Raw genomic sequence first — 15,839 nt, forward strand, 5'->3', positions numbered from 1 at the left:
AATTCAATATTCTAATTTATGTATTTTCACATGAATTCATAGTTAAACACTGACTTCACAAGGTCTGCATTGACACAGTCAACACGCTGCAAGTGGCCATTGGACCGTTCTTTACTTAAGTCTTTTTGTCTGTCATTTTTATCACTTAAGGAAGACAAAAATTGATGGTGAATTAAAGCAGCCACAACATGTGCGAATTACAGCACCTTTGTGAAGCCTGGTCATCCGAAAAAAAAGCAGTTCTTCTAAAGTCAGAGAAGCCAAGTGAGGTGGATAGTGACATTTAATCCAAGGTATTTGCCCCAGAAAAGTGGAAGAAAGTGGATGGATGTGGAATTCTGAGTTGAGGTCTATAGGTTATTGGTTATACATTTTGGAACTCTATGCCATTACATCCTGGCTGTACTGTAGCACCTCCTACAGTCACTCAGTGAAACATGCTAAGTCATGTGCAGTACATTCATTTACATGTGTGGGCGTAACTAGGAAGAACAAGAAGAAAGTTGCTGTATCATGGAGTGTTGAGTGAAAATTAAGCTGGAAGTCTAAAGGAAAATAAAAGTTGTATTTATGGAAATAAGTGGACGTTTAAAGTCATTGTGTTGTTATGTAGAACTACACAATTAAGACTGCGGTGAAATCCAATTCAAAGGTTTTATTCCTGTGGATATTTGACATGAGAAGCTCATTGTTAACCAGTCAAGCAATTCATCATATAAACCTGCATCTCGGTGCGAAACCTGAATGAGCGGAAACTATACATATATACTGCATATACTCAATTGCTTACATTCTATCATGATGGCGATGATGTTAAGATAAACATGGTCACTGTTTTGGATGATCTAAAGCATCTAAACATCAGCAATTAAGTTGTTTTACGATCACAATGTGATGCATGACACAAGGGTAGTGGAAGAACTATCTACTAAAACATGACGTTTTTAACTAGTGCAAAAATGTCAGGTAAAATAATTCACGCACACACACTAAGAATCACATAAAGACAGCTAAAGGGCCTTGTGGACTCTGTCTCAGCATCTGATCAGTTCAATAAGAAAAGTGTGTTGGCGGGTAATTAGCAATGTGTTATTAGTATCTTAATGAAACGCCTGCAGGACGCAGCGATGAGTGTCCGCTTCATCAGGACGCAATGATTGGACGAGCATGAGGTGTGGAATTACCAAATAACAAAGGACAAATACAGAAAACTCTATGAGGAAGAACCAAAAAAAAAATGATATTATCGATTCCAAACTAGATTGCAAAACTTCTTCGGAAAATGAACTCGAACCTAAATGCCAAATGTATTGGAAGATAAGATGCGGTGATAGTGTTTCCTATATAAAAAATAAAAAAAGTCATACAACACTGAGAGCAATCATGGGAAAATCTGATGTAGACCTGTGTGGCTAAGGTCACCTCTGCCTCTGTGGTTTGTTTGTGCAACGGAAGCAGTGTGCGGATGAAACGAGAGGGATCAGGAAGGAAGGAAAGGACTTAGAGAGGGGCTCAATGGAGGGAAGAAGGAAGACAAAAAAGGGAGAGATAAAAAGGGGGAATCCCCAGAAACAAGAAACATGTGCCAGCTCTCATCGTGATGACCAGATGACGGGTAGAGGAGAGCCATGATAGCAGCATCAGTAGTTCCTTAAAACACCTCAACAACAAGAAGAGATAAATGTCTTTTGCTAATGTGTCCAATCTAACATGAATATTTTTAAGGTTGTTCCTCAGGTGCACCTTTTGTATGTCAACTGTCACTTTCTATAGATTTGTATTCATGGAATAATCTATAACTAGATATCCAATGAAAGTCTGACTCTAAACAAAAAGTATTATCAGTCATACTCTTTATTTAACCGTGTCATGATACAGTGTCTTTATTTAACCGTGTCATGATACAGTGTCTTCATTTTGAAAGGCCACTAGATGGCACTCCAAGTTTGAAGAGTTAGAAGATTAGAGCAAAAGGTTATAAAGAAATCTATCACAAAGAAGACACTGTATACAGTATATTTATTACACAGCTGTTTCACAAGCCTCATCAAACCATTACTACTTAAATCGGGGGTCTCAAACTCAACTTGCTTTTTTTTCGTGAACGTTTTTGACAAACCTGATTTTATATTCTGTCGTTTAATAACGTTTTCTGAATTTGTGTAGCTTTCACACCGTCTTTCATTTAGGCCATTCATTTTTTTTATTTTAACCATCTGGTCCATCTTAACTACCATATTTTCCGCACTATTAGGCACACCGGATAATATGGCACACCTTCAATGAATGGCCTATTTTAGAACTGTTTTCATAAATAGGGCGCTAGAGCGAGCGTTGGTGACATGTTGAACGCACGTGTATGACTGGTTGAGCACGCAGCAGAGTGATTTTGCACAAAAAAAATGTTTGAGTGTAAAACAACCAAGACACACTCGCGCAAAACAGCGGCAGTAATCTTACTCCATAGACGCCCGCCATGGTGCGACGTGCGTCGTAATTCCGCCCACGGCGTGTCAAAAATTGAGTCCCTTGCTCCATCTGCACTCATAAAAACTTCAACCGCAAACGGGGGGCCGCGGAATATCATGTCACTGGCTGCAAATGGCCTGCGGGCCAAAAGTCTGAGACCCCTGACCTAGAAGTACTGTTTCATATTGTATCTCATAAAACAAACCTGCATCCACTTTACAGATAAATGACAAAGCCTGAACTCTCTATGATTTTTAATTAGCTTTATTTGTCTTCAATAATTTCCTACCACTTAATTGCTTATCAGAGTAGTGGGGTGGGTGGAACCTATCCTAGCAGCCTGGGGCGAGAGGTGGGGACACCCAGCACCTGCCACGTCACATGGCAAACAGAGACATCTACAGAAAATGTAGACTTCAGCACACGATACCATTCAATAGGATATATTCCAATACACTTTTTGATGATATTAAGGGTGACATCTTGATATTGCTCCACTTGTTTTGGTTTAATGACGAGAACTGAAAGCCAAATGTCTATGATGACTTTAATAGGAAATGCAGTTCTTCCTGTAGCTTCGAAGGACTTAATGACTGCTGCCATCTAGCGACCGGAAGTGTAATTGAAACACAAACATTAACAAACAAGAGTTACCATTTGCAAGGTAATTGTAAATAATGAAATCTAATTTAAATAATTGTTCACTTTATTGCACTTTTCCGAAATATATACCAGAAAAAAAAAAAAAAATTTAAAAGCCCACCCCCCAAAAAACAAGAAAGAAAAATTGAAAACAACCTTTTTTTAGGGGGGGGGGGTGAGGGTGAGTACAGGATATAGTAACATTTAATAAAATGATATATATAAACATATAATCTTCAATCTGGTTTAGGAATAGGAATTGAAGATGGAAAAAAAACAACATTCTAAAATTGCAAGAATGTGAATGATTAATTATTCATGCATCAACTAAATAAGAGAAGTGTTGCTTATTCTTAACAATTAGCGTTCTCTTAATTCCTTTTATTTCCAAAATATCATTCTGAGCATTCCTCAGTATCTAAATGTTATAACCTACCACTCATATATCAGCCTAGCTCACCAAACTGTAAACTAACTGGAGCTAAATTATTCACGCTCACATTAAAGGCTTCATGGAGGATTTAGTTTAAAGAAAGACGACATTTATCTTGTAATATGAGATATCTGCACAAATATATTCAAGACGGCAGCACAATGGCTCATGTAGCTCCGACACCCCCTTGTCTCTGTAGTCCAGAGCCCTCCACAAAAAGCCACTTAGCCTTCGGAACTAAGAAGCAAGGAGAGACATCAAAGGTATTTATATAATGAAACTGTAAGAGCTGCTCCATGTCGAATCACAGGGAAGCATTCGTACGGCGGCAGAGAATAGCAGATGAAAATAAAGAAAAGAAAATCCCCCCAAACAATGCAACACAACAACAGTGGCAACGGCGAGGCACACTCGGAGACAGGGCTTCTGGAAAGAAGAGAGTGCATTAGGCAATAGAAAGGTTGTTTATTTTAAGGTGGCCTCGTGTCGCAACAGAAAGCGGTATTAAAACCAGAACTCGCTGCACATGTGATACGTCAATCCGTCTTGGATACTAAGAGTTACTGAAAGTTTTTCTAAGAGGTGCAATTCATCCGGGAGATACTTTCCTGAAATAAAATATTCTTGGATTGGTGGTTAAGATGGTTTAGACTCAAAGAAGCAGCAGAAATTATAAAATAAACACTGTAGGTGTCTTTAAATATAAAAAAAAGGAAGTAAATGACAATTAATTACGAGGCTAGAGAGGAAAGGTAAACAAGTCTACATAGTACCATATACCCACATGTGTGTCGCCTCTGTCTTTTGCTTAAGGACACATTGACGGGGTCCAACACCCCATAAAAAGACGGCAATGACAAGAGCCACCATCCACCGCCCGAAATAATGACAGGAAAAGAGAGAGATAACTAGATTCAGCCGACAATATAAGACAGTCAGGGAGAGAAAAAAAAGGGGAGAGAAAGGAGGAGATATGGAGAAAACGAGAGACTGCTTTCTAATTCAGCCATCTGGCTGGCTTTACTTCATTATAATATTGTGTCTTCGTGTGTGTGTGTGTGTGTGTGGTGTGTGTGCGTGTTTACAAATTTGTGAGTGCTTGCCATTCCACAGATGCGGGCAGAGCAGAAAAGAATCCTCATTTATTAACAGCTTAATAGAGCTCCATCTGGGCCAGAACCTATGCCCGTGTTATATCAGAGAGATTCATCACCAAATCAGAGGAATTAGACTACGACCGACACGACACAGGCGAGGGTGACCCTGCTGCACTGCTGCACTGCTGCACTGCAGCGGCTGTTCTGTGGACACTGGTGTTCACTTCTGACCGACAGCGGCAGCTTGTAGAATATGGTCAACTTTGAATGTAATTCAATTAGACGGAGGGTAAACACATAACTGTAAGAGTGGTTGGAGTCTGATCTTTGACTTTATTTGTACATTTTCTTTTAATTATTAACGTTGTGAATATATGCAAAAGTATTGGGGTATTGATAAACAATTTGGCAATACAATGAATGTATGTATGGTATTTACTAGATGTGTGTAATGGCAAGATTCCGGCGAAACGCATCACAAAACAGGGTCAACAAAGCTATATATTGCAATATATTGCGATACTGTAGGAACAAGGATACATTTGAAATTTTGCAATAGAAGTCTACTGACTTAAGAAACATCTTAAGACATTTTTATTTGTGCAGGCTTTTCCTTGATTTTCTGAAACTTCTGTGTTGTTCTCTGTGTTATTGTGATCTTTTAAGTATCTATTTTATTGAGTATTGTTTTGATTTTTTAAGCGTTTTGTGACCCTGGTCTGAAAAAAACGCTCTATAAATATAAATTACTTACTTACTTAATTAACTCTAGTGTTGCAGAATGTACAGACAACATGACTTTCATTGGTTTTTTAACTTGAATATGCCAAAGATTTAGCTTTAAAAGCTGTTGCAGTCAACTGTATCCTCTTGTTCTCAGTCAATGACGGGATCTCACATGATTTATTTGGGATATTGATAAACAATTTGGCAATACACTGAATGTATGTATGGTATTTACCAGAGGTGTGTAATCACAAGATTCTGGCAAAAAACTATACGTATCACGATACTGGGTCAACAAAGCAATATATTGCGATACTGTAGGAACAAGGATATATTTGAAATATTGCAATAGTACTTAACTCTACTGTTGCAGAATGTACAGACAACATGACTTTCATTGTGTTTTTTAACCAAAATAAGCCCAAGCATCAGCTGTTTAAGTTGTTGCAGTCAACTGTATCCTCTTATTCTCACAGGATTTCATTGTTTACTTTGACCGCTGCCATCTAGCGGCCAGAAGTTGAATTAAAACACAAAAAAGGAACAAATGCTGTGAATATTTGCATGTTAATTCTAAATAAAAATGTAACTTGTCTTTTATAGTAAGTAAGTTAGTAAGGAAAGGTTATTTGTAAAGCGCCTTTTTAGACCATACACTATATATATATATGATTTGAAACTAAAATATAATTGGAAAAAAAAACATTGATACAATATGGTCAACAAATATTGTGATTTGTCCCACCCCTAGAATAAAGTACAAGCTTTAAGAACAAAACATAAAACTCCCTAAATTGAACAACCCTTTAAAATAATCAAAAAATATTAATTGTTAAATTAAAATGCATTATTATTTTTAAAAACTTGGTTGACAACTATATTGTACTTTTTAAGACGGACTAATATGACTTGAACCGCTCAAAATGTTACACACATACAGTAAAGAACAACAATCATAATAATAATCACAAGAAAACATAACCATATCAAAAAATATATATGCATGTGTACTTTCTACTGCTGCCTACTGAAATCACAGCTTCCTATCCATTATGTAAAATGCAGATACAGTAAATACATAAATCATTGCACCATTGAGGGTGAAAAAAAAAAAAAAAGATTTCACAAATTTGCTAAACACAAAATGCATTTCCGTCTCCTCTGAGGAGATGGTGCCATCTCTTGCTTTCCCTCTTTCTATCCGTCTCTTCATTCAGACGAGGCTGAAGTGCAAATTGGACATCTGGTGCTGTGATGTGTCTTGACAATACAGTTGTCGCCCTCCCCTCCTCCTCGCATGCATGCGCGTGCACGTGCGCACACACCGACGCAGGTTGACGATGCGCCATACAAATTACTCAACCATGATGGATAAAGCGAGGTGGCGAGAAGATGAAGGGGCAGCAAAGGATTTGAAGGGGAAAAAGAAGCATAACTTTAGGAACAAAGGTGACGCTTTTGGGATGAGACTGGACCGACAATCTCAAGTCTGAACATCAACCATCATCACACCTTCATATCACTTCATTATTTAATTATCATTATCACAAAAATCACTAAATAGTTTTGAAATTTAAAATTAACTGTTACTTCCCTTTGCCTTCAAACCAGCATCAGTATCTTATAGGTACATTTGCACTAAGTCAGGGGTTTTGTAGGATTATGTATCAACCAATTATACCAAGGTGCTAATAATCATCAATTTCTTAAGTAGGTTGAAACACAGTCATTGAGTGAAAAAGATCCAGCTGTGTAGGAGCTAAAAACTGGGTGAGGAACAGCCAAACTCTGCTACCAAGCTGAGGTTGTGGAAGTCTCATGTCAAAGGTCATACACCATGGCAAGACTGAGGACACAGCAACAAGACACAAGGTAGTTACACTGCTTGAGAAAAGGTTCTCCCAGACACATATTTCAAAGCAGACTGGGGTTTTCCAAGATGTTCACGCTCTTTTGAAGAAGCACGAAGAAACAACGTTGAAGATCGTAGACGCAATGATCGACCAAGGAAACTTAGTGCAGCAGATAACAGACACATCAAGCTTATTTCCCTTTGAAATCGGAAGATGTGCCATCACCTCAGAAGTGGTAGAAACCAGTTACACCCATCTACTGTCCGGAGAAGTCCAGCCAGAAGTGGTCTTCATGGAATGGAGTTGCAGCCAAAAAGCCATTCCTCTGACATGGAAACAAGGCCAAGTGACTCAACTATGCAAGAAAGCATAGGAACTGGGGGGCGGAAAAAATAGCGGCAGGTGCTTTTGACTGATGAATCAAAATGTGAAATATTTGGCTGTAGCAGGAGGCCGTTTGTTCGCAGAAGGGCTGGAGAGCGTTACAATAATGAGTGTCTACAGGCAACAGTGAAACATGGTGGATGTTCCTTGCAAGTTTGGGGCTGCATTTCTGCAAATGGACTCGGAGATTTGCTCAGAATTAATGGCATCAATGCTGAGAAATACAGGCAGATACTTATCCATCGTGCAATACCATCAGGGAGGCGTATGATTGGCCCAAAATGTATTCTGCAGCAGGACAACAAACCCAAGCATACAACCAATGTCATTAAGAAATATCTTCAGCATAAAAAAGTCCTGGAAGTGATGGTATAGCCTCCACAGAGCCCTGATCTCAACATCATGGGGTGTGTCTGGGATTACATGAAGAGACAGAATGATCTGAGAAACATCTACAGAAGATCTGTGGTTAGTTCTCCAAGATGTTTGGAACAACCTACCAGCCCAGCTCCTTCAAAAACTGTGCAAGTGTATCTAAAATAATTGATGCTGGTTTGAAGGCAAAGGGTAACACACTAAATATGAATTTGATTGACATTCATCTTCTGTTCATTCACTGCATTTTGTTAATTGATGAAAATAAACTATAAACACACATTTTTTTTAAAGCATTTTTAGTTTACACCTGCCGAAAACGTATACATACATATACAAACTGCATAGTATTGTATACATACATTTTTGTGTGAAGCCTGTTCATTAGATTGAAATGTGTCGCACAGTCTAGACTGGACTTTAAGTGTAAGCTCATTATCATTTTTAAAACAAGCCAACAATCAATTAATGATCAACAGCTTTTGTTTAGAGAGCTCTTGTGGTCCGGCGTCGACAACTTGTGTATCGACAGCTCGCGGAGGGTTCCTGTACAAACAATGTGGTCACGGCGAGTCATCAGCGTGTTCACTTCGTGAATCAATCCATAGATCCTCTTGGAAAAACAAGGGGTCACAACGATGACTGACAAAGAAGTCATCAAAGCAAGCATACGGTTTTGTAAGGTACGTTTTTTACAACTTGGATGGACAAACAAAACAGTGTTTTCTTTTAAACAGAAAGGTTCGTTTTATTGTTGATTTATTTATTTGTTTCTTAAGCGTGACCGTCAATAAAGTTTAACAATAAAACCGTTTTTTACAGAAGATCCTATATTTATACATACTTACTTACGTCATGTATATGCGTTTGTTATATGCTTTTTATTGTCAATATATTAATGCAGTTTTATGATAATGTATGATCCATGATTTACTTAGGTCAAACATTTTTCAAAGAGTGACAAAAATCCACAAAACATTGAAACGGATGATATTTGAACTGGCTCCTCCACCGCTTAAGATCGGGTATTTAAGGGTAATCTTAAGAGGGTTACGTGTCATATTCCTTAAAATACACCAACAACTTAAAAGCGCTACCATCCCTCTTGTGACCCCGTTTGACACGGATCGTGAAGAATAGCGGCCTCGACCTAGCTTTACCTGTGCGCACATTTATCTAAAAGTAATCACAATCTTTGTGCTTGTAAACATCTTAAATATAAACAATGACTTTTTTTTTTCCCCTTCTGAAACGCACACTGACAACACTTCTTTTCAGACCAATTATGTCTGTGACAAGTTTATCATTTTCACTCTAAAGAAGAAGTGCTACTTATTTATTTAATCACGTGAAAAATTAAATAAGAAAAGGCGCCGTCGGATTAACACTCGCCGCCTCAAAATGTGTATTCTGCCTTGGATGTCTGAATTCAACAAATACCGTTTGGTTTTTTTTGCCTGCTTTGCCAAATGTGTATTTGCATGACTTCTCAGATGTTGGCAAGAAGAGTCTGAGCCAGCGAAAGAAAGGAGGAGACAAAAAAGCCTCTACAGAAGGCTGACTCTCAAAGGAGATAAATGTACCTGCACCAAAAAAAAACCAAGAAATACAACAAACAGGTCTATCACTCTGCTTTGAACATCAAAGAATCCACACAACAATTAAGAGCAACATAGAGGGGGGGGGGCATGAATAAAGACAAAGATTATTAGATATATCCTGAACTAATTTTGTGTGAACTACCCATGAATTTTAGAAAATCACATGTCCTTTTAGGTTAATTTAAAGAAGCCCATAACATTTAAACTAATTTAACTAATTTATTAACACAGAGAATAAAAGAGGAGTTAAATACTTAAACATATAATTTTGGTTTCTAAAACGTCTTTTTGTTTTATTATATTATTGCTAATACTCTTTTTAAATATCTATATTTATAGTTTTTACTGTCAGACATGCCGCTATTAAAGAGCCATGCAACCGTAGTCCAGAATTAAGTTAAGTTAAGTAACGTTATTTATATTTGTAAAGCGCCGTTTCACAGACCAGGGTCACAAAGCGCTTAAACAATCAAAACAATACACAGTTGAAATACATACTTTAACAGACCAAAATAACATAGAGACTGCACAAGTAAATAGGTCTTAAGATGCTTCTTGAAGATTAAATGACATACAGTGTATAGGGTTTAAATCTAGGAAATGGTACACTGTCAGTGGTAGAGATGGAGAAAAAACATTTAATTTTTTTTTAATTATTAGAAAAACATTACATAACTTAACAATTTACAGTAATACTAGATTATATTTTTTTATCTTAACTATAACTATTCCAAAAAGTGAGTAGAATTCCTAACACTGTGTTTATTTCAGATGTTGTCCAATCTTAATACCACAATAAAGTACTTTTTTAAAAATTATACTGAAAAGAAAATCAACATAATCTACAAGAATTAATAGTAAAGTGTTTGCATTGATTAGGTCAACAATTTTAATTTATTTTAACAACCACAATGTTTTGAGCAAATCCTTTTTACAAGTATTATAGTAATGTTATTTCGTAGTAATATATAAAAATGGATTTTACTAAAATACAGAAATGGACTTGAAATGTGTTTGCCCCTCTCTTCTCTTTTGTTTTGCATGAACAAATAATTCAATATTAGTTCAAGAAAACATAAATAAATATGAAACAAAAAATCTTAGGCATCTAGTCAAAGTCCTGACCTGAATGTTATTGAGATGCTGTAGCAAAATCTTAAAAAGGCAGTTCAGGGTCAAAAACCGTCCAATGTGACTGAATTACAACAATTTTGTAAAGTTGAGTAGGACAAAATTCCTCCACATCATTGTAAAGGGACTCAAAACTGAATTGCAGTTGCTGTTGAAAGGGATGACCAAACCAGTTATTAGGTTTAGGGTGCAATTACTTTTCCAGCAGAGCCACATAGTTTTTTGTTGTTTTTTTAACCTGTGAAAAACAGTTTAAGATCGAAAAAACTTTATTTAAAAACTGCATTTCGTGCTCACTTGTGTTGTCCATCTATCCATCCATCTATCTATTCATCTATCCATCTACTCAATTGGGAAAAAATATAGAAGAAAACAGGGACAATTTTCGCACCACTGTACATTAGCAGACTGGGATTTATTTACTTTTTATGTTCACGAAAATCAGTGTAAAACAAACTTCAACAAAACTATCAATTTTCAAGAATAATAAATGAAAGTGGAAGTAGCTCAGATAAATCTCTAACACAGAACTTTTCTGTTGAATTCCTTCCTTCAAAACATCGAGGGAAGTCTTACACAAACTTCCTGCAACTGGCTTCAGTGCGAGCAGATGTTTTCGAGTAAGTTAACAAACTCTCATTCAGAAAAGAAGAGCGTCAGAGGAATAGCAGACACTGTGACAGAGAGAGAAAAAGCTCTTGGGTCGTGTCCTCGGATAACACATTGTACCGACTACATTTTTCCTCCGAAATTCAGAAGTGAGTCCATTTTTCGCTGTAGAGTTGAAATATCAATGGGGTTATATTTTACCTGGAACCACTATAGTAAATCAGCTGAACACGTCCAAGCGATTAGGGTGAAATCAAACTTGTCAGTCTGTCTTTGTGGGCCGTGACCTTTAAAAAATGTGTGAAATCTCCCCTCTAATCTGATGCAGACCTGCAGTACGGTGCCACACCTGCTGCGGCGGTGAAGCTTCAGGTTCAAAGTGTAGACGAGCAGGGATGTTTCCCCATATATGAAAGACATTTATACGAGCAAATGTAAAAATAAAGAAGTACAGTACCTCTCCAAGAGCTTCATAACGCTTCTGATTCCAGCGGTGAAGGTCCTCGCCAGCGTTGAACACAAATGGTTCTCCAGTTGTTATATGCCTGAGCTGCCCAACTGCAGTACACACAAATAAATCTTACATTTAGATTTAATACCTGAGGTGCACAGTTGCATAGTGGTTACCATGACGGCCTCACAGTAAAAAAAAATGGCATAGTTTCTGTGTGGAGTTTGCATCTATGTGCCTACGTAGGTTTACTCTAGGCACTCCAGTTTCCTCCCACAGTCCAAAGACAAACAGAGGTTAAATGAGGACTTTAAGTGAGTCCTTAAGTGAGTGTCGATAGTTGTGTGTGTCTGTGAGCCATAAGATATGCTGGTGACCTATTTATGATGTCCCGTGCCTCTCGCCCTAGGCAGCTGGGATATGGCCAAGGGGTAGAAAATAAATTAATGACTTGAAAAGTGTCTCAAGTAATTAACATTAGAAAGATTGTTTTGCTTATAAACCTAAATATCCACCTTCACTTTTTGTGTTTCCTTTTTCTAGTCTACATGGCTTAAGATTTTTATTAACATTTCCCAAAAGCATCAACCAAGAAAGGTGTCTAATAACATGTCCCACACAGAGAGATAGTCAATTAAATCCACTCCTTTTGTATAATATTGTGAAACAGATAACAAGATATTATCCAAGAGTTTGCAATTTAAAAGGTCTGTAGCAACATTTTTTTTATGAGCAGACGACACGCCCCCGTTCTGGCTCATAGACTGGCTTAATCCAAAAAAAACAAGTAATTTATCGAGAAATGTAAACTCATCCAAGTTTGATCCGATGTAAAACAGTAATAAGACCATTTAGCTGTTCAGAAGCGGCGCCGCTCTGCGCCTTAATAAACAATTGCCCTTGTGAGTCAGCCGAGCCACCAGGTTTTTACAGGTTTAGCAATGAGCCCATCGATCCTCCTCCTGACATTGCAGCACAATAAAACATTAAGCCCCGGTAAATTTAATTTTGACCTTTATGACTGCGAATCTGGATGTGATGAACCCACTGAAAAGTGCAGGTACTTAACCCAAATAGCCAGGGGGCTCTCATATACTTTCTCAATTATTTCACAATCTGAGGAAACCTCTTTTGGATATTAAAAAAAAAAAACACACGCGGATGCAAACGTTTCCTCTAAACTGCAGCTACTTTGAAACTTTTATCCATCTTGCACTTAAAGAAACGCTGTAATACACTTCTGGTTTTCCAGCGAGAAAATTGCCAAACGACACGTAATGCTAATCTATGCTTGTCATCATGTTGCATTAAAAAAAAAAACTGTGTGCCTGTGAGGAAGAGGTGGATAAGTGTGAGAAGTAAAGGAGGATAAAAGTTATGCGCAGGAAACTACCTTGAAGAAAATCAATTATGCATTCGAGAAGGGCTGAGGATCTAAACACCATCGCCTAAGAGAAGGAAGAGAGGAGCTATAATGAAATCCTACAGTTGGAAAGGTATGGGTGTTAAGGAAGCGCTCAAGTGTGTGTTTGTGTGTGTGTGTGTGGTTGGGGAATGTGATTGGCTACTTAGCATCCCCCCCAACGCATCCTCTCCGAGGAATACCGTTTCCTCAACTTTTTCCCCTCTTTTTCTGTCATAATTAGCATTCTGTTCTCAATTTGGCCGCTTAATTAGGTGTACATAACCTTGGATTTCCAGTAATGGAAAACCGCAGGGCTGGTGAGATGAAGCCATCATCTTCAGTGATTAAGACGCCAGCAAACTATTGTACACAGCGCGTGTCTGTATTCACATCATTACATGGTCAAATTAACATTTTTGTTCCACCTGTCTAGGCCAAAAGGTAACCCGGGTACAGCTATAGAAACGCCTGCGAGCCGCCACGGCGGAGAGCAAGACGACGCCCGAGGGCCGCCGTGTTTTTAATAGAAATGCTATCCTTCAAAAACAGGCCTGAGTGGAGTGTGACGATGCATGGAGTCGGGGTAAGTATGTATGGAGAATATGATGTGTGTGTTTTTGTCTCGCCGGGGCGAAAAAAGGGATAGAGACGCGTAGAAAGGAGAAGCGAGAGGAAAGACTTGATGGGTTATTTCCTCCATGGGACGGTGAGCTGGGACTTGAGGGATGCTGGGTGGTGGCATGATGGTGGGTAAGTCTCCATGTCTCTGCTCTTAGGCACCGCAGCGTTATGCAAATTCTCCGTCAGGCTGAGTAGGTTTCTGACGGGCCGTAGAGTACACAACATGTCCCCCTACTCAAGCAGCCAGACAGGCAGTGGAGATACTGACAGAGAACAGAGGGAGAGAGGAGGACGGTACAGGGGAATACTGAGAGCCAACAGCTTTTCAACTTCCCCTTCTCCCTTCTTTCCACCTGGCTTGATCGGGCAGAGTTTAAAAAAAGGTTTGATACAATAAATATTTTTGAGACCAGCTTTGATTATGAATTAAACCTAAAAAGAAACTAGCTTTAAGTAATTAAAGCAAAATGTCTTTTATGGACCACAGTTCCTGTGAGCCACAATAAATATATAATAATAAAAATAATTGTATTTATATAGCACAGTTCAGACAAGTGTCACAAGGTGCTTTATATAAAATAAAACATTTTAAAAATAGCACAATGGTCCAACAATTCAAAACAAGAAACATACCATTTCCATAAAATAACATGTTAAAATGTTAAGTTAAAACACAGTTAAAAAATAAAATACATTTAAATAACATTAATGAATCAAGTTAAGAGTTTAAAAGGCGATGTTTTATATTAAATCGAATATATATGGGTTTGCTGATTTTAAGGGCTGCTGGACATTAAATGGATGTAGGAACTAATCAGGAAACTTCTATTGACTAATTAAATAAAGATTATGACTTGATTTGTGACTCTGGAATTGGCAACATTGATACGATCAGTAAAAACTAAAAAGGTTATTGTAGATATTCAATTAATAAATATTTTAAGGTTATGGTTTTATACGTTATATGTTCACCCTCTTTAAATTAGATCAAGGAGGATCTAGAGTTAAGAAACTGGGAAAAACAAGCTACTGAAAGTTAAAAAATGGAGAGAAAAAAACCCACCAGGCAAGCGCTAGATCAAGAAACAAGTAAAAAAGAAACATGCAAAGATTCATACGGTATGTAAAAAAAAAGCAAGATCAGTGTGTTTACTTACATTTATTAAAAGTATATTCAAACTCCTCCAGTGTTTTGGGGAACGTGAACGGGGGCTCATCTTTCTTCATCAGCTCGTCTAAATCTATTCTTGAAAGCAAGTCTGAAGAGAAAAGCGTAGAATTTAAAAAAGGTTAGTCTTGTCTTCACAATGCGATTATGCAGTAAAACAAATGTTGAGATCAAGTTGGTCTCTGACACAAGGTAGACTACAGTTGTACTTATATAACAATCTTAACAATATTTAGCCCTTCATTGATATTTTAAGCCTTAGAGGCTATATACTGTATTTTTACAATGACTAACAGTTTTCATATGCAATATTTCGTTTGACTAATTTGGACAGAGGTTGAGATCAGGTAGAAAAATACAATTTAAACTATCACATACAATCAAATGTTGAAAAAGTGAGTCTCGCATAATATAGTTCCTTTAATTCAAAACACGTAGGCTAGTTTGGAATTTAATATTTTGTGTTTTGGAGGAACAACATGCAAAAAACACTTTTCTCTGGTAAACACATGCCATTGTTGATCGACCGTCGGACGCTCAACGTCATGTGACGTTACAACAAATAAGGAACGAAAGAAAAACATTGGACTGATCGGAGTTCAAGCAGCACGTACGTCTGACCCCTAAAGATCAAATTAACGAATGTGCATCTGTTTCCAATAGACTTCTGTTGCATAAAGACCTGAATGAAAAGAAATCACTTCAAGAAATGTTTCTGCTCATAAAGCTCTAAATGATATCAGATAACATATTGTCACTCGACTGTGTGTGTCACTGATAAGATTCGCTGTCATCTGCGGAGTAAAAAGGAAGATTACTTTTGTCTTTTTGGAAGAGATACATTCCTTAATATTTAGGTTGAGTTGCAGTTTAA

The 15,839-nt window shown here is 37.6% G+C and overlaps 1 protein-coding gene across 2 annotated transcripts in view; it reads right to left on the reverse strand.

Annotated features, from left to right (window-relative positions):
* The window catches only part of arb2a (ARB2 cotranscriptional regulator A), a 150,232-nt gene that overhangs the window by 133,646 nt on the left and 747 nt on the right, over positions 1 to 15,839 (reverse strand). For both annotated transcript variants that reach the window (XM_087794663.1, XM_087794661.1), the window contains exons 3-4: positions 14,955 to 15,056; positions 11,778 to 11,878 (exon numbers count right to left, since the gene is read on the reverse strand). In XM_087794663.1, the coding sequence (XP_087650789.1) occupies positions 11,778 to 11,878; positions 14,955 to 15,056 (203 nt within the window). The remainder of the gene's footprint in view (positions 1 to 11,777; positions 11,879 to 14,954; positions 15,057 to 15,839) is intronic.

This window comes from Callionymus lyra, chromosome 1, assembly GCF_982586985.1.
Source record: "Callionymus lyra chromosome 1, fCalLyr1.hap1.1, whole genome shotgun sequence".
Taxonomy (NCBI): Eukaryota; Metazoa; Chordata; class Actinopteri; order Syngnathiformes; family Callionymidae; genus Callionymus; species Callionymus lyra.